Raw genomic sequence first — 22,326 nt, 5'->3', positions numbered from 1 at the left:
AATTGAAATTAGGGGGGTGGGAGTTTGAATTTACAAGGGGGGCGTCAGGGCCAATGCGGGGTGAGACCATGAGGGTGAAGGTGGGCTGTATGGCACCATAGTTCACAAAACTGCGGGGCGGGTATTGGGGAAATTCGGGGGGGGGGGGGTATACGCTCCTTAGGGAGGGTGTAGGAAAATCCCTGATCACCTGTTTTGTAAATAAACCTCCTTAGTTGCCTAGTGCTCTGACATGGACAGAGTTAGGTGGGGGGCAAATTTCTTCCTGATCTCTAGAGATTTAAACATCATATATCCTGAAGCCTAAAAGTTGATTCCTCTTCCTTAGGTTGGACATGAGGAAAAACTTCCTGCCTGTCCGGGTGGTGAAACACTGGAATCAATTGCCCAGGGAGGTTGTGGAATCTCCATCTCTGGAGATATTGAAGAGCAGGTTGGACAGACACCTGTCAGGGAGGGTCTAGATGGTGCTTGGTCCCGCCGTGAGGGCAGGGGACTGGACTCGATGCCCTCTCGAGGTCCCTTCCAGTTCTAGTGTTCTGTGATTCTTGGATTCTCCCCCTTCCCCTCGCTCATAGAAAAGCAGCACTTTGGCCAAACCCCGGCCACCATTCCAGGAGCGCTGGGGACACTTTAATTGCCCGTGTGCATGTTCTGCATAACTTGAGTTGCTTCCGCCCAGTCCTCCCGAGTTTTAAGGGAGTGACTCTGATTGGCTGCAAGCTCAGTTGCTTGCAATGACCTCTCTGACCCTCCTTCAGTGGCAGCTGGCGTGCGTTGGTCTGGCAGCAGCAATCGGTTTGGTCCAGCTGAGCATTCGTGCTTAGAAAAGAAAAGGGAACCTCACTCACTGGCCATGGAGAGACAGGAGCAGTGAGCTCAGAGGCTCCCGGGACGTGTTGTTATTTATGTCCCTCCCTCCCCCATCCGTGCTGAACACTTGTTGCGATGCAGCATCTTCTCCAGTACGTTGCGTGTTTCTTCGCCTTCTTCTCGGCCGGGTTTTTGATAGCAGCCACCTGGACAGACTGCTGGATGGTGAATGCTGACGACTCCCTGGAGGTAAGGTCGACATGAGGGTGAGCCGTAGGCTCCAAGGGGAAGGGTCCTTTGGAAACCAGAGGGGACAGGCTTGCTTCTTGGGGACAAACAGTGAAAAACCACAGCCCCTGGGAGGCGAAAACGCCCCGCAGGGTGAGGGGGATACAGTACAAGCCACTCAGAGGCCAGGCTGATGGAGGAAGCTCCATCGATCACAAAAGGCTGGGGTTAGTTCAACGGACCAGTTGTAAGCTCAGCTCAGTGTAAAGCCGGTCACAGATGGATTCTCCCAGAACAGGCTGCCACATGCCGCTGCAGTCCGATTTGTCCGTGGCGAAACACGCTGCCCGGTTGCTCAGGAATCTTACACCCCGAGCCTGCCAAGAAAATGGAGTGAGACGAGGCGATAGGTCGCTTCTGCCAGCATCAACTTTCTGAGACTTTCCAAAGTCACTCCTTGCTTTTCACCCAAGATCAGAGGAGGGGGCACTGGCTCTATCTAGCACATTGGTTGCTGCGGCAAACTTGAAAGCCCGCACTCCGTTTTCAGTGCCAGCGGTGTAAACGCAGAATAACCCCGTTGGCTTTAACCGCAGTACTCTGGATTTGCCCCAAAGTAACAGCAATTTGGCCCTGCCTTTCCAGTCAACATGGACACCCTGGACAGGTTATTTTCTGCTGGCTTTGTGAATTCTAGATCCCTGTGGAGGAAAATGTCCGAAGGGTGTACCTCTGAACTGCATGGCTTTCCGATGAGAAATCTGGGGTGAGCACAACGTCAGGGGAATGCAAAGGTCGGCTTTTAGTTCAGAGACTTAAAAATTTCCCCCTTTGCTATTTACATAGATTAGCATTCTAGAAAAGCAGTCTCAAAAACCAGTCACAAGTACTTTACTAAGGCACCCCGGCCTCCCACCATGCTGTCCCCAGTCATAATACACCTGGGGGCTGTGTCTAGACTGGCAAGTTTTTCCGCAAAAGCAAAAAACTTGCCAGCTGTCTACACTGGCCGCTTGAATTTCCGCAAGAACACTGACGATCTCATGTAAGAAATCAGTGCTTCTTGCGGAAATACTGTGCTGCTGCCGTTCGGGCAAAAGTCCCTTTTGCGCAAAGCTTTTGCGCAGAAGGGCCAGTGTAGACAGCTCAGATTTGTTTTGCGCAAAAAAGCCCCGATCGCGAAAATGGCCATCGGGGCTTTTTTGCGCAAAAGCCGTGTCTAGATTGGCCACGGACGCTTTTCCGCAAAAAGTGCTTTTGCAGAAAAGCGTTCGTGCCAATCTAGATGCTCTTTTCTACAAATGCTTTTAACGGAAAACTTTTCAGTTAAAAGCATTTGCGGAAAATCAAGCCAGTCTAGACGTAGCCCTGATGTGAGGGCCCACACCAAGCGATGAAAGGGTCACTACCAATGTTTCCGCTACATTTTTTTCATTCATGTGCAGAATAAATTTTTTGATGTGCACCATGGCATGTGAAAATGCGTACCACCAATAGGAACACATATTACTGGCGGTCGGCAGCCATGAGCGCTCTGCTAATCAGCTGAGCAGGGTCAGAATTTGCCCTAACAAAGTAAATCCAAGCTGCCAAGCCTAGATTCTTTGGGGCTGGTGCTCATAGATGTGTACTGCAAAAAGCAAGGAACTGAGAACGCTCAGCATGTCTAAGTATTACGCGCATTTAAGGACACCTGCCCGGCAGGTGTAAATGGATGTAGTCTCCCTACACCAACTCAGGTGCTAGTCCTGGCTTTTCAGTCTATGGCTTTACATTTACTGCCAGCAGATGTGGGAAATCTGAAGTCATCGGCAGCTTTGCCTCTGCCTGCTTCCAGCGGCTGATGGCTTGAACTTGATGAGGCTTAAAAAGCATCTAAGACAACGAGGAGATGGCTGATCAGAGCAGCTGAGAATCCAGCTGTTTACAGTTGTGTCCCTAAATACATCGAGTGGCTCCCCACCGTGCTGCACCTCGCTATTTGTTTCTCAAAGAGCCGAACTCATTCTGCACAAAACAACCCCAGGGACAAAAGGCTTTTTCACCTTGTCTTCGCCCTCCACAGGGGTTTCACCTCAGTGCTCCATTAACACGGAGCCGGGCGATTGGCAGCCGCTGTTCGCACGTCCTGGCCCTGAGCGTGAATGCCAAACCACGCAGCAAAGCGCCCCCGGCGTTAATACCTGAGAGAGTGAGCTTCTGAAGTCCCCTAATGAGCTATTTGCCTTGGCAGGTAAATGATCAATTGCCTGGGAACTCAAGACCTGCCATTGCTCCTGGTTCCAGCGGGTGACAAGGAATCAGCCAGGCAGCTTTCGGTCTGCAGCCAGAAGAGCTGCGTTTTCGGTGTGAATCCTAGAGCTGTTAGCCTGAGCCGGGGTTAGATTTCCTTCGGCGTGGGCATGGCTATGTAGGTGGCATGGTTGCAATAGCAGTGCCCGTGGCAGGGGACCACGGCAGGGCCGTGAGCTGGAGAGCCGCTCCATTCACTTCACAGCCCTCTTTTCAGAAAAGGGAGCGTGACCCGATGACGGGTAAGTCTGAATGCGGCTCTGCACTCTCCGGGCCTGGAAACTGTGCCGGGGAAAGCATTTTCGGGGCACGTCGTCCCTCGCCGATGGCAGCCAGGTTAGAAATTATTATTTCACGTTCCTACAGGCTGAACTTCTGTAGTCCGGCACTCTCTGGTCCAGCGACATCCGTGGTCCGGCATGATTTGAGTTAGCCAGATGTCCACTTTTCATGGGTGTGGCCAAGTTTCCCATGGTCCCATAAAGTTTGTTACCGTCCCCAGGCCTGGCTCTCAATGTTCTGTGCTGTTATTTAGCTCTAATTCTCCCCTAAATGTCTTCTAAGAGCCCAGCAAGCAGTGGAAGTGTGGGTCATGCTGCTGGATAATACTGACCTCTCTAATCCAGCACCAGTCAGGTCCCGAGGGTGCCGGACTAGAGAGGTTCAACTTGTATTGTATTCTATAAGGTTCTTCTACCCACGTACCACGGCACTCTGGGGGTATGTCTACACTACCCCGCTAGTTCGAACTAGCGGGGTAATGTAGGCATACCGCACTTGCTAATGAAGCCCGGGATTTGAATTTCCCGGGCTTCATTAGCATAAGCGGGGAGCCGCCATTTTTAAATCCCCGCTGCTTCGAACCCCGTGTAGCGCGGCTACACGGGGCTCGAACTAGGTAGTTCGGACTAGGGTGCCTATTCCGAACTACCGGTACACCTCGTTTCACGAGGAGTAACGGTAGTTCGGAATAGGCACCCTAGTCCGAACTACCTAGTTCGAGCCCCGTGTAGCCGCGCTACACGGGGTTCGAAGCAGCGGGGATTTAAAAATGGCGGCTCCCCGCTTATGCTAATGAAGCCCGGGAAATTCAAATCCCGGGCTTCATTAGCAAGTGCGGTATGCCTACATTACCCTCCTAGTTCGAACTAGGAGGGTAGTGTAGACATACCCTGGGTGTGTCTAGACTACACTTCTCTGTCGACAGAAAGATGTAGATTAGGCACATGGAAATTGCTAATGAAGCTGGGATTTAAATATCCCGCACCTCATTAGCATAAACATGGCTGCTGCTTTTTTTCTAAATGGAGTTTTTTTGAAAACCCCCCCTGGCAGTCTAGATGCGGATCTGTTGAAAATCAAGTCTTTTCCGACAGATCCTGTAAACCTCGTTTTTTGAGGAATACAGGATCTGTCGAAAAAGGCTTTGTTTTCGGCAGATCCGCGTCTCTAGACTGCCTTTTTTTAAAAAAACCCTCTGTTTCGAAAAAAAGCAGCGGCCATGTTTATGCTAATGAGGCAAGGGGTATTTAAATCCCAGCTTCATTAAGGATGCAGTCTAGAGGTAGACTCAGAGCCTTCCAGGCGTGCATTCGGCGACGCCTGCTGTGTGTGTGTTCTCTCCTCTCCAGAGGAGTGGTTTGTGCTGTCATTTCCCAAATGCTCTCTGGATCTGGAGCCCTGCATTTCTGGGGGGTTTTAGGGAAGATAGGTCACAGAAATGCTCCTTGCAAGCGGTGGGGAAGTCTTGGCCTGGCCCCCAAGGGAGGCTCTGTCTTGCTGTGCAGTCCTCTCTTCCTGTAGAAATGTCCACTGGGCCAGAGGAACCGAGCTGTTGCCGCAGAACCAGGATCCCATTGGCCAGGGTCTGTGCAGACGTGGAAGGAGCGCCCAGCCTTGCCCTGAAGGCAGAAGTTGCCGTTGTCCTTCTCTTGATTGAGCCGGGCGGCGCTCGGGGACTGATATGACGACAGCCGGGGCAGGACCTAGACAGGAGCAATCGAACAAAGAAGCTGAAAGAGACAAACAACACAGGAGAGGTCGGGGGAGAATGCTAGAGTCAAGGAGATTCACCAAGCGAGATCAGCATAAAACTGGAGCAGCGCACGGATAGCACAGGCCCACACCATTAGACCAGGACTGGGCAAGATGCGGCCGGGGGGCCAGATCCTAACACTGATCCAGCTTGCGGGCTGCATCTGGCCGCTTTCTAGTTATATCCCACTGCCCGAGCTGCTGAATTTCCAGGCAGCTGGATCCTATCAATGGTTTGTGACTCCCAGTCACGGTGCTACCCTGGCACCGTCTGCAGCAGCGAGACTTTCATAGAATCATAGAACACTAGGACTGGAAGGGACCTCGCGAGTCATCGAGTCCAGTCCCCTGCCCTCACGGCAGGACCCAGTGCTGTCTAGACCATCCCTGATAGACATTTCTCTAACCTGCTCTTAAATATCTCCAGGGATGGAGATTCCACAACCTCCCTGGGCAACTTATTCCAGTGTCTGACCACCCTGACAGTTAGGAACTTTTTCCTAATGTCCAACCTAAACCTCCCTTGCTGCAGTTTAAGCCCATTGCTTCTTGTTCTATCCTCAGAGGCCAAGATGAACAAGTTTTCTCCCTCCGCCTTGTGACACCCTTTTTTGAAATCGTCACAGCAACCCCGGCCGGCTGCCAGGCAACCGGGTAGTGGCGGAGCCGGGAGGCCTTTGCTGTGTTTTTAATTCAAAGTCTCCAGCCCAGACAACTCTGGGAGGAGGCCACGCCCCTTCCGCCCCAGGCCCCACCCCTTCCAGGGGAGGGGAGCCGGCCTGTGACCACGTAGCAAAATTCACTAAGTGGCCCCCCTGAGAAAATTATCGCCCTGCCCTGCATTAGACCCTTGCTGGGTCTAGATGGCTCCTTCCTGGCATTGCAGGCTCTGGAGCAGAGAGCTGAATGTGGAGGGGGCGGTGGTAGAGTCGGGGGGGCAGACAGGAGAGGCCCCTTGGGGGAAGAGACGTGTCTCCCTCATACCGAGGGGCTAGAGCCGTTTGTCACATGGGGGGGCTGACAGCCATTGAACCAAACTAACTCCTGGCTCTGCTGGAAACCACTTCAAGCCAGGGGGTGCAGCAGCCCCCCCTCCCCCTAGTTCCAGAGTAACGCCGGCCGGCGGAACTGAACCTCAGACCTCTGGAGCCTAGTGTGTGAGCCTCCGCCCCAGGGCTGGACAGTAAAACGGCCGCGGTTCACTGGGGATAGCCCCGGTGGGCCACTGCCGCTATATTTACCTGCGCGTCCACGGTAGGGGCAGTCACAGCTCTCACCGAGCAGGATCGGCGACCCACAGCCACTGGGAGCAGCGATCCCCCTACCTGGGGGGCGCGGGTAAATACAGCGGTGGGCGGGGCTAGCCCAGTGGGCCGATATTTGCCCACCCCTGAACTACTGCTTGAGCTAATGGCTGTAGGGCGAACTCATTCTCTCTCTCTGTAAGTTGTCTCAATGCCACCCCATGGGACACCTGCGTAGGTGGGTTACCCCAGCACCTCTGCTTCTGTGGTGCTTGGGCCCTGCCCTCGCTGTCTGGATGCCGGAGGAGGAGAGGTGGGGGGCAGCCAGGCTGTGGCTGATCTCTGTTGGGTTAACCAAAGGCGCGGGGCTGGCTTCAGGCCCAGGGTGGAGTTTGGCACGTTAGGGTGTGTTTTCTCCAGGCTCTACATTCGGCGGACAGAGCTATCCAAGGGCGACACTGGGGAGCATGACGGTCCCAGGATGAATTCGTCGAGTGGCTGCCTCCGTCTCTCCTAGTCTCTGTCTGTGACACACAAAAGACTGAAAGAATCGGACTTGTTTAGTTTTGAAAAGAGAAGATGGAGAGGAGACATGGTAGTGGTCTTCAAGTATGCAATCACAGGACACTAGAACTGGAAGGGACCTCACGAGTCGTTAAGTCCAGTCCCCACCCTCACGGCAGCACCAAGCACCATCTAGAACATCCCTGACAGGCGTGTGTCCAACCTGCTCTTAACTATCTCTAGAGATGGAGATTCCACAACATCCCCCAGGCAACTTATTCCAGTGCTGAACCAACCTGGCAGGTAGGAAGTTTTTTCCTAATGTCCAACCTCAATCTCCCTTGCTGCAATTTCAGGCCATTGAGGATATAAAAGGGTGTTACAAGGAGGAGGGAGAAAAATTGTTCTCCGTGGCCTCTGAGGAAAAGACAAGAAGCAATGGGCTTAAACTGCAGCAAGGGAGGTTTAGGTTGGACATGAGGAAAAGCTTTCTGCTTGTCAGGGTTGTCAAACACTGGAATAAATCGCCTAGGGGGGTTGTGGAATCTTCATCCCTGGAGATATGTAAGAGCAGGTTGGACAGACACCTGTCAGGGATGGTCTAGACGGTACTAGGTCCTGCCGTGAGGGCAGGGGACTGGACTCAGTGACCTCGCGAGATCCCTTCCAGTTCTAGGGTTCTATTCCTTCCTCTGTGCGTTAGCCTCTTGTTAAGCGAGGTTGGGTTTCTCTAATGCAGACTGGATTCCAAGGGGGCACAAACATCCGTTCTCCTCCACGGGGTGTATGCCATCACTGCCAAGAACACCCAAGCGGTGCTCAATTCCTGGGGGCACACGCATGGTGCTAACGAAAATCTCATCCGCATTAGATTGACGTAGGGAAGGCTGGGCCGCAAAGCTCGGGGGCTGGGAATCTGGGACTTTCTTATGCTTAGTTAGTTCCTGCTGCCCCAGTTCGTTAACTCCTGTGAAACCCTAAATTATCCCCATGCCGGGGTTGTGCGGCTGATGGCCGTGCCCGCTGTCTTACAGGCAGGCTCTGCCGAGACCGGGGCGAGGGGGCCTGGAGGGCAGATGGCCTCCGTCTTTGTTGTCATCCCTGGGTAAAAAGGCAGGGGGCAGGACGCCGTCCAGGCCCTCGGGAGACGACCACGGTCCCTGGGGAGGTCAGTCCAGCTGCTCTCACTCCCACTCCGTTCATTTTGAAAGAGGAAACCCCCAAAGCACAAGCAACGGGCCTTTTTTACCCTCCCGAATTCCTGCTGGCTAGAGACACTTTTCCAGGCAGCCCTGTCTTAGTTTAAAACAACAGTCCCGCAGAACCGAGCTGCAAAGCGACTTTTCAGGTACGAGGGACCTAGGCTCCAGGCATGTTGGTAACCACCAGCCAGGGGCCCGATTCTGGAAACGGCAAACTTCTGAGAACAAGACACACCGAGGGGCAGCAGTGTTGGTGCGCTGACTCCGTGCGCCTGAGTGATTGGCCGGCGATGGAGACCTGCCGGCGGTGATGGTCAGTGGGAGTTTTGCCAGTGACTTAGCTGTCTGAGAGGTCACTGCAGCTCTCTCCTCTAACCCCTGTGGTGTGGTTTGCGTGCGCTCACTCGCTTCTTTTTCACTCCTAGGTGAGTACGAAGTGCCGCGGCCTGTGGTGGGAATGCGTCACCAACGTCTTCGACGGGATTCAGACCTGTGACGAGTATGACTCCATATTTGCCGAGCACTCCCGTACGTAGGCTTCCGATTTTCAATCACAATCCATGGAGGTAGAGAAAATAGAATCATAGACCCATAGGGCTAAACGGGACCACAAGGTCATCTAATCCGGGGGTCATGACCTTGAAGGAGGGGACAAGATTATTAAGGGGGGGTTGTGAGCTGTCAGCCCTGTGCATGCCGGGGCTTTCACCATCAGCTGGACTCCTTCAGATCTGGGTGTCCTGCCAGCAGCCGCTGCTCTGCAGCTGCCCTGCTCTAAAGCTTGTGTCCATACGACTGAGCAGTCGTGTGAGCAGCTGGTGAGTTTTCTTCAGTCAAATGTGAGTGAACCCCGCAATGAGTCAACCGGCTTGAGTTAAAAGCACCATCGCACTCAATCTGAGGGTTCTTGTGTGTGGACAGCAGAGTTGTTGACTCGAGTCCCACGACTTGAACTCAAGTCCGACTTAAGTCTCCTAGGTGACTGACTTGAGACTCGACTCGGGTTCACGGTTTGTGACTTGAGACTCGATTTGAGACTTGCTGATTTTGTTAAATCGACTTGGTGACAAAATTGTCTGAAAATGCCGATATTGATGGCTTGTACAAATGTGACTTGACGTTTTTTCAATTAAGACTTGAGACTCGACTTGGGACTTGACTCGAAAGTGACCTTAGGGACTCGAGACTTGACTTGGACTTGACAATGACGACTTGAAAACAACAGACTTGGTGGACAGGACTGGAGTGAGGGGAGACACCCGAGCTGTAACTCGCTAACTTTGCAGTGTTGACAAGCCCTTAAATCTTTGGGTTTTTAAGAGTACCAAATTAGTGCTACATCTCGCAATGAGGTAAAGCTCTCCCGTTTGAACCTCCTTCGCTGGCGGCTTTCAAAAGGAGGCGGGATAGGCATCTGTCTTGGCTGGTTTAAACCAGGGGTGGAGAACCTAAGGCCTGAGGACCGGATGCGGGCTTCCCCTCCCCCAGCACTGGGGAGTCCCCACTGCCCCTCCATGGGGTTGGAGCACACAAAATCGACTACCGTGGACCCCCCTAGGCTTTGGTGTGCGAGGAAACGTGGGGAGCGTCTTTCTGCTTCTCAGTCGGGGGTCATGTCAGTGAGGGGGTTTCGTTTTGGTTTTGCTTCTCACTTGTGTGCAGCCCCCGACTGATTTTTCTGTGGGTCAGCGGCCTCTGACCCCAAAAAGCTTCCTCCCCCCCCCTCCAAGGTTTAAACTCCCAGTCTATGAGCCATCCCTGGCCAAGCAATTACACAATCCAAACCAGGAACCCTAGCGGGTATAGTCGGGGGGGGGGGGGGGTTCCATTACTGTTCCCAAACCCCATGCCTTCCCTCCATCGCCCCACCTTCCCTCCATGGCACCCCTTCCCCGAGGAGGCAGCTTCATGGATTCCTGGGAGAAGGGGTGCTGGTGCAGCTTGTCCCACTCAAGTGCTGCTAGACCTTCAGGCTACCTCTAGACTGTACGCCTTCTTCGACAGAGGCTCTGTCAACAGATACTGTCGACAAAACCTCTATCAAAAAAGAGCAGCTAGACTACAACAAGTTCTGTCGAAAAAGCAAGCCGCTTTTTCGAAAGACAATGTAGACGCTCTCGTTCGAAAAAAGCGCAGTTTGCATGCAATAGCATCTTTTTTCAGTAGAGTATTTTTGAAAAAGGCATTCTTCCTCGTAAAACGAGGTTTACCGCCATCGACAAAACTTCCGCGTTCTGTCGACTTACTGTCGACAGAATGTGGCGGTAGTGTGGACACAGGTATCGTTTTGTCGACAAAAGGCCACTTTTGTCGACAAAACCCTGTAGTCTAGACACACCCTCAGTGCCTTCCCACAACTCCCACATGTGTCCCCACGGGACAAATTCTCCCATAATTCACTGGGAAAGAATTCACAGAGTGGCTTAGCAAGAGGCAGACCTATGGGATGTGGCCTCAGAACCCTTTCAGCCAGCCCCAGTGTGGACACAAGCAGCTCAATCAGGATTTCACAGTCTGGCTGCTCTGACTCGAGCGAGGCTAACTGGAACGGAGTGACTCCAGTTCCCCCTCTGCAGTGAAGACAGACTGTTCGATAGGCACAGACGGGGTGTGCTCTCTGCACAGGGTCAGCTTCACCTTCTCTGTCTGTCAGGAGAACCTCGCTGGAAGCCACAGCTGGCTGCACCGGTGGTTTTGGAACATTATTATTTTCTTCTTCTATTCTGAAAGTTGTGTGATACACATCACCCCAAAAAAGTTTGAATCAAACCATCTTGGCCTAGACGGTGCTGGGTCCTGCCGTGCAGGCTGGAGACTGGACCTGATGACCTCACGAGGTCCCGCCAGTTCTAGGATTCTACGGAACTAAAAAACAAAACCACCAAATTTCTTTCTCAATATCGCCCTGGGCCCCAGAAAATAGGCAGCCAGATGTTCTCTTCCATTGAATTTCTCTTTTGCCAGGACAGTATGATGTAAACACTGCTGCGCTAGGTAATAGCCCCTTAACATTACAGATGGGCCCAAAGCAAATCTGTGGGACCAAATACCCTTTTTAGAAGCAGCTTTTGGCATTATTGAGATCTTCTTGGCCATGCCCAGGGCAGTGAAAAATCGTTCCTTATTGGTATGTCCTTGATCATCCACACTTGAATACTGCATGGCCTACAGAAGTCACCTTTGCAGCAGTATCTCATCCCCTTCCAATCATTCCTTTACCCTTGCAGGGTCTATCGTTAGATTAGCCATAGTACAATGTGATTAATTGAGAATGTGGCACTATTGGGAGGGAGGGGGAGATGCTTTCTTTATTCATGTAAATTATACAAACAAGACAAAGGGCATGTCTTCACTATGTGCCCAATGGGACAATGATCGATCCAGCAGGGATTGATTTATCATGTCTACTGTAGACACGCTTAATCAACTGCCGAGTGCTCTCCCGTCGACTCCACCAGAATGAGGGAAATGAGGCGAGTTGATGGGAGAGTTTTTTCTGTTGACCCTGTATGGTGGGGACCCTGCAGTATATAGATCTAAGCTATGTCAATTTGAGTTACGCTCCTAACGCAACTCAAATTGTGTTGCTTAGATCAACCTGCCCCCGTAGCATAGACTTGCCCTAAGGATAATGAGCATTCAAGTGGACGTGAGGGACTTCATTTTAGAGTGCAGCACAACAGCCATTTTCTTTGGGGAATTAAATACAGTGGTGTGGGGATATTTTTAAAAGTGAAGGGTCCTGAAAACCAGTCCCCCTATCCAACCCCCGTCCCAGCTGAAGCCAGGAACAATGCCCCGGCTTGCAGGGCTGACAGCCGGGACCCTGGATGCGGGCTTGGCAGCGCAGCACCCTAGCATGCAGGGTGGCAGGTGTAAGGCTGGCAGCTGAGCCCCCTGGCACATGGGGTGGCAGCCTGGACCCTGGTGCACGGGGCCAGCAGCAGAGCTCCTGGCATGCAGAGTGGCAGACGGAAAACCCAGGGGTGCTCCCGCACCCCCGCACTCCTAGTGCCCGGTCCTATGATTCAATATGGCTGGGAAGTGCAGCTGTCACTGGATCCCCAAAATTAAGGTTTCTGCTCCCTTGGTTGCTTTGATCTCAATGGGGCTGCCCAGGGAGCAAGACACGCCCTCCGTGTGAGCGAGGGGGGCAGGATCTGCTTCTCTCTGAACCGTCCCGTGTTTCCTCACTGCACCACAACTCCCTGCCTTGTCCTGCAGTGAAGCTGGTGCTGACCAGAGCCATGATGATCACGGCGGACATCCTGGCTGGGTTCGGATTTGCCTTCCTGCTCCTGGGACTGGACTGTGTTAAATTCCTCCCGGAGGAGCCCACCGCCAAGCTGCGCATCTGTCTCGTGTCTGGAGTGACGTTGCTCGTAGCAGGTATTTGTCCAGCGCCGGGACATGAGCATGGGTGGCTTGGTTTAAACAAAAGAATAGTGCAAAGGAGTGAGAGTAGTACTGAGAGGAAGGATGGTCCAATGGTTAGGTCACCTGCCAGAGAACCAAGTTCAATTCCCTGATATACCACTGAGTTCCTTTGCGACTCCAGGCAAGTCGTTTAGCCTTTCTGTGCCTCAGTTTCCCATCTGTAAAATGGGGCTCATAGCAGTGCCCTCCTGGAGCCTTGTAACAGGGGTATTCTGAGAGGCTAACTACATTACAGCGTGAGATTCTTTGACAGTAGCATGATCGGTGCCGGAGAAATACTTAGCATCAATAGGTGCCAAGTTCTAGCACTGACTCAGTGTGGACAATTCACTTGATTTATTTGGATATTTACTAATATTATAAAAGCTCTGCCAATGTTACTCTAGCTGTTGCAGCAGCGAGACCAGTCACAAGGGAAAGTGATGTCTGCTGTAGAGCCTCAGCTGAGAGCCACTTGGCTTTTAGCTCATACAGTACTGACACATGGCTTTAGCGCCCTAAGGTCGCCGGTTCAAGACCACCTGCTGTCAACCCTGGATCCAATGGATCGGTCTGTCTACCTAAGTAATGCCAGTCGTGAGAGGCTAATGAATACATGCGCTTCTCATGTGCTCAGAGATCCCCTTCGATATGACCCTGTGCGTTTTAGACTTCAGCGAATAGCATGTGGTGCACATTTCCTTGTGATTCCCTCCAGACGTGAATTGGAACGGCTATAGGGAGAGAGATTAAAAAGACGAACTCACTTTTCAGCTTAGAAAAGAGCAGACCTAGCCCTGCTCCACACTAGGGAGTTATTTGGAAAGAACTCCCTTTATTTGGAAATAAGGGGCTGGTTATTTCAAAATCTGGACTCCTGCTTTCCACGAGGAATACGCTTATTTTGAAATTGTTCTTTTGAAATAGCGGTTGTGTGGATGCTCCGCTGCAGCTATTTCGAAATAACTACCCCCAAGAACCAGTCAAAGTAATTACTTCTCAGTGCTGCCTGGTGGTAGGTAGCGTATCCACATTCAGAGAGCCTTCCTCAGACTAATTTTGTGGTTTCCTTGCAGTGGGGACAGGCTATTTCAAAACAGTTATTTCAGGAGGTTTTATTTCGAAATAATTTCCTAGTGTAGACATGCCCTAAGAGCAGATATAATATAGGTCTATAAAATCATGACCAGTGTGGAGAAAGTGAATAAGGAAAAGTTATTGACTTGTTCCCATAACAAACACTAGGGGTCACCAAATGAAATGAATAGGAGCAGATTTAAAACAAACTAAAGGAAGTATTTCTTCACACAACACACAGTCAACCTGTGGAACTCCTTGCCAGAGGAGGTTGTGAAGGCCAGGACTTTAACAGCATTTATAAAGAACTAGATAAATTCTTGGAGGTTAGGTCCATCAAAGGTTATTAGCCAGGGTGGGTAGGGATGGTGTCCCTAGACTCTGTTTGTCAGAAGTTGGTAATGAAGGACAGGAGAGGGATCACTTGATGATTCCGTTTTGTTCACTCCCTCTGGGGCATCTGGCATCGGCCACTATTGGCCGACACGACGCTGGGCTGGATTGACCTTTGGACTGACCCAGCCCGGCCGTTCTGATGCTCTTACGCTCACATTCAATATTTGCCTGAGCACTATTGAAATTCAAAGCCTCCCAATCAGCTACCAGTGGATGAGCAAGGAATGGTGGCGACGAGGACGCTTTGCGTAGCTGTCTATCACCTCCCCCTCCGCACAAAACCACCCGCTTTTAGCTAGAGCTCTCCCAGGTGGAAAGCTGTCTCCTGACTGCACCAAAACTTCAGAACCAGCCAATAGCCCTGCAGCGCCGTAGGGACGGACAAAGCGTGCTGCTAGGTAGCGCGGGAGCGTCCATTGCAGGTGTGAGAAAGCAAAGCCGTAGAGATGAACTGCCCGTTTGTACACTTGGGACAGCCACGGAGCAGTAAGCAGCATTAAGCGATGGCAGACTACACGCCCGACCTGGGTATCCACGTACTCACCTTGCCTGGTCTGACTGCTCTCTCCGGTGCTCTTCTCTCCTGCCCTGCAGGCTTCCCCGGCCTCATCGGCTCCGTGTGGTACGCCCTCGGGGTGTACGTGGAGCGCTCCTCCCTGGTTCTACACAATGTCTTTCTGGGCATCCAGTACAAGTTTGGCTGGTCCTGTTGGCTTGGCATGGCTGGGTCCCTGGGCTGCTTCTTATCCGGGGCTCTGCTCACCTGCTGCATGTATCTCTTCCGCGGTAAGACCCAAGAGCATCAACTCAACCCAGCCGAGACAGTTAATCTCTAGGGTGCTGCTACGCACACGCCCAGCAACCGGATGCTGGGTAGCAGATATGCCTGGGGCAGAGAGCCGGGCTCAGCTGTGTGTGTCTATTAAATCCTTCCATTCATCGCGGAGAACACCAGTGTGGGTCTGGCTGCTGGGATGTGTCTCTTTAGCAGCTTGGTCCAAGATCCACAATCCTTCACATATTCCCTATAGCTCCCCGGGGGTTACCAGATGCTGCTACCTACGGTCACCGGAGCATGTGTACATCCTGTGTTTGCTAGAGGCCTGCTGTGTTTTGTCTCTGCCTCCTTCTTCTCCTTCCCACGGGCTGCACAAAACAAGGGCTCCACAGCCCCTTGCCTAGGTGTTCTCGCGGGGGAAGCTCAGCCCTTCTAGGTTCTGCTCCCATTATCCTAGGGCTTGACAACCCGCGTCAGCTCCGCACCAGCATCACCATAAGTGATGGCTAAGACGGCCTCAGTGTTTGGCCTGTGAAACGGGGGGAGTAATGCTCTCCCCAGTATTGTCCAGTGCTTTGAGATCCTCGGACGGAAGAGGAGGTCTAAGCAGAGCGCAATGCTGTTATTTCAGTTACTACCAAACCGGAAGCCTCATCGTGCTGTGTTTGCGGGTGGAAATGGTCATGTCATTGCTCATGGATTTTTCTTTCTTTCCCTTTGGCAATAGATGTCGGCTCTGGGAGGTTCTACTCCTCTAATTCCTGGAGGAAGACGTATTCCCCTGGACTGGCCATGGCGAACACGTACTGTCCAGCGTCTCGGACAGCGACCGCCAAAATGTACGCAATGGACACCCGGGTGTGAGGAGCAGGAAGGGGCGTGAGTCACGCTCTGCTTTGGTTTGGAACTGCTTATTCACAGGCCTGATCCCCAGGGTTTGGGAGCAGGGTGCCAAGTCGCAGAGAGGTGGAGACTGGTCTCTCTGAGGGCCAGCGCTCCCTGTAAGCTGAGCTCTTGGGCATCCACCCAGGAGAGAGTCAAAGGCCCCCGAATGATTAGCCAGGCACCCACAACTGCCAGTCTGTGATTATCCTGGTGGTGCACATCCACACATGCCTCGGTGCATGTAACAAAATTTATTCCACCCATGGATGGAAAAAAAATTGGAGGGATCACTCATGATAGCTTGAAATAAAATTATCATCGGCAACAAAACAAGAAATCAGCCTCCGGGCAGGATCCTAAATGCAGGAATCGCGCTGGGTCGAATTCTGAGAGGTGCAAAATACCAGCTCAATTCCCTACCTCTTGCTGTGTGCAGCCTACATCAGAATTTGGCCCACTGACTTCACTGTGAGGTGAAAGGAATCAGTTCTTTGCAGGGACGAGCAACTACACGATACATAGAGAAACCAAAACTGTACGAGGAAGACAATCCACAGAGCTAATCCATGCATACGATGCTGGCAGACCCAGGGGACGACGCATAGGGACCTCTGCTGAGAGAAATACGGGCCTGGCCAGGTGGACATCTGGAATCCATGTAGACAGGGTGTGGGTGTGTTCTCTCCTTGAGAGCATCGAGAGATCAGCACGGAAGGGAACGGGCTGTACTACCCTGCACCCTCCCCTGCTGTCTGTGCCTTAGGGCTCGCCCACAAATCACCAGCTGGAGAAAACACAGTAAGTTCAGAGGCGTTTTGCCCTGTGAAATGCAACCCTCTTCACCAACGATCGAGGAGCTAATCAGTCAGCCTATCTGGGATTCCCAGTTGCCCAGATCTGGAAATCCTAATTTAGTGCTTAACCATTCCCTTACTGCTGTGATCCATCTTCCGGAGTTTGATTTAGTGGGTCTAGTTAAGACTCGCTAAATTGAACTCAGGAGGCGCCCCTAGCAGCAGCCTGATACTACTGCTTCTGCAAGAAGTAAGGGAAGCTGACAGAAGCATTTGCTGTGGGGGACGGTGGGGAAATGCGAAACAAGGCGCACCAACCCAGCTACGTAATTAAAGTAGCTGGAGTGGCATATCTTGATTCGATGGTCCCTTTTAGTGCAGATCTGGTCTAAGTCGGACAAGGACAAATTGGGTGAGGATGCAGAACAGGCTTGGCTCATGATGAACTTATTAATTAGGAGCTGGAATCACCAACTGTAAAAAACCCTTTGATCTGAACTCCCTTTAAATCAAAACACCTCCTTATCCAATTCAAAGCTCTCTTACTGAGCAGAAAACTCTGCTGCCCTTACATAGGACTTGGACGAGCTAGAATTTAGGCTTGTCTTCACTGCGGGGGGAAATTGTGGTTTTAACAAATTAGCTTACGCAAGTTAAAGCGTGCGTGCAACTAGCTAGTGCAAGTTAAAGCACAATTGTCAACGCGGTTGCTGGCAGCAGAAGTTCATGGGCAGGAGCCCCAAGTTTAAGTCACCTGGTTTAACACATGTTAAGTCTACACAAGACTTTTAGAGCTCATTAGTTGGCATATGTTGGTGCACTTTTTATCCCAATTTAGACAAGGTGCTAGGCACTTCCCGTGACTATTGGAATGGCTCCCTTCGATTCCAGGCACATGCTGAGTGTCCGTCCCCTTGGTGTACAGATACAGGTGCTTTCTGGAACACGACAAATAGTTTTGTAAATATCCTCTCTGGTTAGTTTATTTCCTTCCCTGTAAATTGACAGTGATTTCCAATTGCAGCACGCTCAATAAAATGGTTTTATAATAAAACAATTTTGTTTGAACCATTATAATATTTCACCCTCGCCTCACTTTCCTCCCCCTCAGTTAACCATGTAAATAATATATTTTTCTTATTCCGAAGATGGTACTACAATTTGCTGATTAAACAGATATCGATATCGATATAGAGATCGATATCGATATAGTGTTTCCCCACCCTATTTTCATGAGTGATTTGCACTGGGCTCTGGTGATTTTATTAGAATGAAGATGTGAATCAAGAGAACACAGGTTTACTTAAATATTTTGGAACTGCAATAAAATGCGCCCTTTGAAATCCATGTAAGTTTCAGTTGCTAGATCAAGATCTGCGTCATACAGCTACCGTCCCTGCCAGAAATGAGGAGCAAAAGGGAACAGGCTTTAGGAAGAGGAGGTTTGATTCAGGAATCTAAGCAGTCTCTGGACCCCACTCCATATCACCAGCATTTGCTTTTCAAAAGCCAGGATTCTTTGCGGGGAGCTTGAGCAGCATCTATGCTTTTTAGCCCGTTCTTAAAGCTTCCACATGGCAAACCCCTCTGAAAACATGGAAGAGGCATTCATCCAGGCCACTGTCTGCATCGAGGCGTCATTCCACTGTCCCCATTTTAAAGAGGGGAAAGCTGAGGTAGGCAGTTAAGTGACTAGTCCCAGGCTACAGAAAGAGTCCGTGTCAGAACTGAAGGTAGAACCAAAGCTCTCCCTGGCTCAGTTTTACCTGCTCATTGTTGGCCAATATCTCCCTTTTATAGCATCAAAGCATCATTGAGAGACACTTGAGCCCAAGGGTTGTGTGGAACCAGCTGACCGCAGTAGAGCTGCCTCTGGGGGGTGCAGGCATCTGGTTGTAGAAGGCTCCCAGCAGAATCCCAGCCTGGAAGGCACTCAGCACTATCACTGGCTGCTCAGGGCATGTTCCCCACAGTATCCAATACACACATACAAGGTTAAGCCAATACGCAGATTAGCGTCTTCTGCTCATGCTGGGGGCAAAACTGAAAACCAGACCACTGAATGGTTGGAGTAGAACCGCCACTTACGACTGCCCTGGAAAACGGCTTCCCTGTCACTCCCTTTACCCAAAAGACACCATCCAATAAAATAATAATAATGCCAGACTAGAATAGTCACCAAGTCTTTGGACTGAGCTGGAAAACAGATCAATGAACCTTTCTGTGATTCCCTGCCTTTTGCATGCTGCTGCTCATGCTTGATTGATTTTCTCGGTGGGAACATCCCCCCAACAGGTGTAGTTGGCATTCAATGTTGCATGAGGCTACAGAGGCTTTTCCACACGATGTGCGGTATTTATAACGTTATGATGTCGTGTGAGCCTCACCTTGTGCCACTCTTACTGGACTCCGGGCAGGTAATCCTTCCACTGTTTGTTACTGATCCACTGCCAAGACTTAAAGGGTATGTCTACACTGCAAGGCTATGTCAGGATACCAGAGGTATCTCGAAATAGCTACTTCTTTGGAACACATCCGCTACTGTGAAATATAACGGACGCGCTATTTCGGCATCCCTGTAAGCTTTGTTCCACGAGGGATACGGGATGTCTCGAAACAGTGTGTTATTTCGAAATGTGATGTGTGTAGATGATAAATAGAATTGAAATAAGAGATGCAATGTGCATAGCAAAAATTGTGTTTCTTATTTTGAGTTTTGAGTGCAGTGTAGATGCACCCTTAGGGTGTGTCTAGACAATATGCCTCTGCCGACTGAGGCATGTAAATTACACATACCGACATAGTCAATGAAGCAGGGACTTAAATATCCCCTGCTTCATTAGAAAAAAAATGGCCGCCACGCTGTGCCAGCTCAGCTGTTTGTCGGCACAAAGCGGCAGTCAAGACGGGGATCAGTCGGCAAAGAAAGCCTCTTTGCTTTGGGCCTTGTGTTCCCATGCAACAAGGTTTACAGGATCGGTCGGCGAAGGCTTTGCTTTCCGACTGATCCCCGTCTTGACTGCCGCCTTGTGCCAACAAACAGCTGAGCCGGCACAGCGTGGCGGCCATTTTTATTCTAATGAAGCGGAGGATATTTAAATCCCCGCTTCATTGACTATGTCGGGATGTCTAATTTACATGCCTCCGTCGGCAGAGGCATGTCATCTAGACATAGCCTTAGTGACAGCAGAGCCAAAATATTCACCCCCTGATTGTCTTCCATGGCTCTTTCCCAGGATTTTTGGGTCACTGCACTTGGAACATGCAACACCAGTGATGTGAGGTGGGCAGCAGTTTTGGGACACCATCGTTTTTCTCAGCACTGTTACATCTGAAAGTGATTTTTCAGCTGAGCTGTCATAAAACAGTCTCATCTTCAATTGTAGCTCTTGGAAGTACGGCCCCGCCCTAAAGAAACATCTTCACTAGGGGCTGAGAGCTGCATGGGAACACAAGGCCCAAAGCAAAGAGACTGCTGTCTGGGGAGACCGCCTGGGGAATGCTATCTACCCAGGCTGCTCTGGGGCAGCTCTGAGGGGCCTGGGACTGAGCAGAGGAGCACGCCGGAGAGGCGGCTATGGCATGGATCCACAGCCCTAAATGCCTCCATGTTAAGAGTAACGGTCATTCCTAAAAGAAAGCAATGGTCATTGTCTCCATTGTACTGAGGGAGAAACTGTGTCATGGGACAGTGACATGACCAAGGTGACATATCAGAGCAGTGCCAGAGCGAGGCACAGACCCCAGGCGTGCTGATGCTGAGCCCAGTGCCTTACCCATTCTACCACACTGCTTTTTGTGGGGCCTATAGAGATTCCAGCTGCAGAGACAAACCACTGGCCACGAGCTGTTCCCAGTGGAAATGACAGTTCCTGACTGCTCCTGCCCTCTTGGGTCCGCACCCTGGTACACTCCCCTGGGGATAACCGCTCAGCCTTCCCGCAGGGTCACGCTGGCGGAAGGTGACGGATTGACAGCTTTGGGGAGGAAGCTCTTCCGTTTGCCCTGCCAACGACCTCTTTCCCCATGCCTCAGTGCCCCGGTGGGCTGGCTCGCCCGAGTGCGGGCCGGCCGGGTGTGCGGCGTGGAGCAGACATGGGCGTGTGCCAGAGAGAAGCTGTGTCTCCAGACCAGACAGGGTGGCCTGTCCCAAGCACTCCCAGGTTGCCCCCCTGAAAGCTGGCGCTCTCTGGACCGGCAGGACCATGGACACTCCTGGGCCAGAGAGCCTGGGAGCTAATGGCAGGAGGGCCGGAGCCCCACAGCCGTGCTGGGGCCGGGGAACCTTGGCTGCCTGTGGCAGATGAGGCCGAGGGCCTCAGAGGCCTTGCAGTACACGGCAGCACAAGGACGGAACCCGAGGGCGAAGAGGCCCGGCCGTCCATGGCAGCACGGAGCCAGTGCCGGGGGCAGAGAAGTCCAGCCAGCCATGGCAGCCCGGGGCTGGGAGGCAACGGCAACACAAGGGACAGCCTGGCTGGGGAGGGAGGACAAGGGGCCAGAGGCAGGAGGCTGGCAGGCTTGGGGCAGGGACCCCCGGGTCTGGCAAAACTCTCCTTTGGGACTGCTCTGGTCCCGATGGGCCGGACCAGGGAGGTCAAAACTGACGGGTGGGTTTCCTCAGAGAGGTACGGTGGGGGAGGGGATATCTTTCATTGGAGCAACTTCTGCCAGCGAGCGAGCTTGGGAGCCACACGGAGCTCTGTTTCAGGCCTGGGAGAGGCGCTCTCAGCCGCACAGCACAGGGCAAGTCCCCCCGCTCGCTGCCCAAGGTCGCCTGCATCCATCAGCCTTGCCGCTCGCACGAAAATATACTAGGCAAATATAACTTAGATAGGGCCACGATAAGGTGGGTGCATAATTGGCTGGATAACCGTAGTCAGAGAGTTGTTGTTAACGGTGCTAAATCCTGCTGGAAAGGGATAACAAGTGGAGTTCCTCAAGGGTCTGTTTTGGGACCCGTACTGCTCAATATCTTCATCAATGATGTAGATATTGGGATAGAGAGTATGCTTATTAAGTTTGCAGATGATACCAAACTGGGTGGGGTTGCGACTTCTTTGGAGGATAGGGACATAATTCAAAATGACCTTAGCAAGTTAGAGAAATGGTCAGAGGTAAACAGGATGAGGTTTAATAAAGAGAAATGCAAAGTGCTCCACTTAGGAAGGAACAATCAGTTCCATACATACAAGATGGGAAGCGACTGTCTAGGAAGGAGCATGGTGGAAAGGGATCTAGGGGTCATAGTGGACCACAAGTTGAATATGAGTCAACAGTGTGATGCTGTTGCAAAAAAAGCAAATATGATTCTAGGTTGTATCAACAGGTGTGTTGTAAGCAAAACTCGTGAAGTCATTCTGCCGCTCTACTCTGCACTAGTTAGGCCTCAGCTGGAGTACTGTGTCCAGTTCTGGGCGCCACATTTCAAGAAAGATGTGGAGAAATTGGAAAGGGTACAGAGAAGAGCGACAAGAATGATTAAAGGTTTAGAGAACATGACCTATGAAGCCAGGCTTCATGAACTGGGCTTGTTTAGTTTGGAAAAAAGAAGATTAAGGGGGGACATGAGAGCGGTTTTCAAATATCTTAAAGGGTGTCACAAGGAGGAAGGAGAAAATTTGTTCCTCTTGGTTACTGAGGACAGGACAAGGAGTAATGGG

General features: G+C 51.5%; 1 protein-coding gene across 1 annotated transcript; it reads left to right on the top strand.

Annotated features, from left to right (window-relative positions):
• The first annotated feature begins 775 nt into the window (after positions 1-775).
• On the top strand, positions 776-17,664 carry CLDN16 (claudin 16). Its single transcript, XM_006137058.5, has 5 exons — positions 776-1,062; positions 8,743-8,845; positions 12,542-12,706; positions 14,801-14,992; positions 15,712-17,664. Exons 1-5 carry the CDS (start codon positions 949-951, stop codon positions 15,846-15,848), a joined length of 711 nt encoding a protein of 236 aa, XP_006137120.3. The 5' UTR covers positions 776-948; the 3' UTR covers positions 15,849-17,664.
• The last annotated feature ends 4,662 nt before the right edge of the window (positions 17,665-22,326 follow it).

The sequence above is a fragment of the Pelodiscus sinensis genome, chromosome 10, assembly GCF_052426305.1.
Source record: "Pelodiscus sinensis isolate ZL-2025 chromosome 10, ASM5242630v1, whole genome shotgun sequence".
Classification (NCBI taxonomy): Eukaryota; Metazoa; Chordata; order Testudines; family Trionychidae; genus Pelodiscus; species Pelodiscus sinensis.
The sequence above is the reverse complement of the archived record's forward strand: the minus strand, read 5'-3'. Positions and strand labels throughout refer to the sequence as shown.

What these genes read in the sequence shown, in the direction of transcription:
- CLDN16 (XM_006137058.5), top strand. Translation starts at nt 949, where the DNA reads ATGCAGCATCTTCTCCAGTACGTTGCGTGTTTCTTCGCCTTCTTCTCG. An exon ending in CATATTTGCCGAGCACTCCC is followed by an intron (nt 8,846 to 12,541) that starts GTACGTAGGCTT and finishes CTTGTCCTGCAG; the next exon opens with TGAAGCTGGTGCTGACCAGA. An exon ending in AGTGACGTTGCTCGTAGCAG is followed by an intron (nt 12,707 to 14,800) that starts GTATTTGTCCAG and finishes CCTGCCCTGCAG; the next exon opens with GCTTCCCCGGCCTCATCGGC.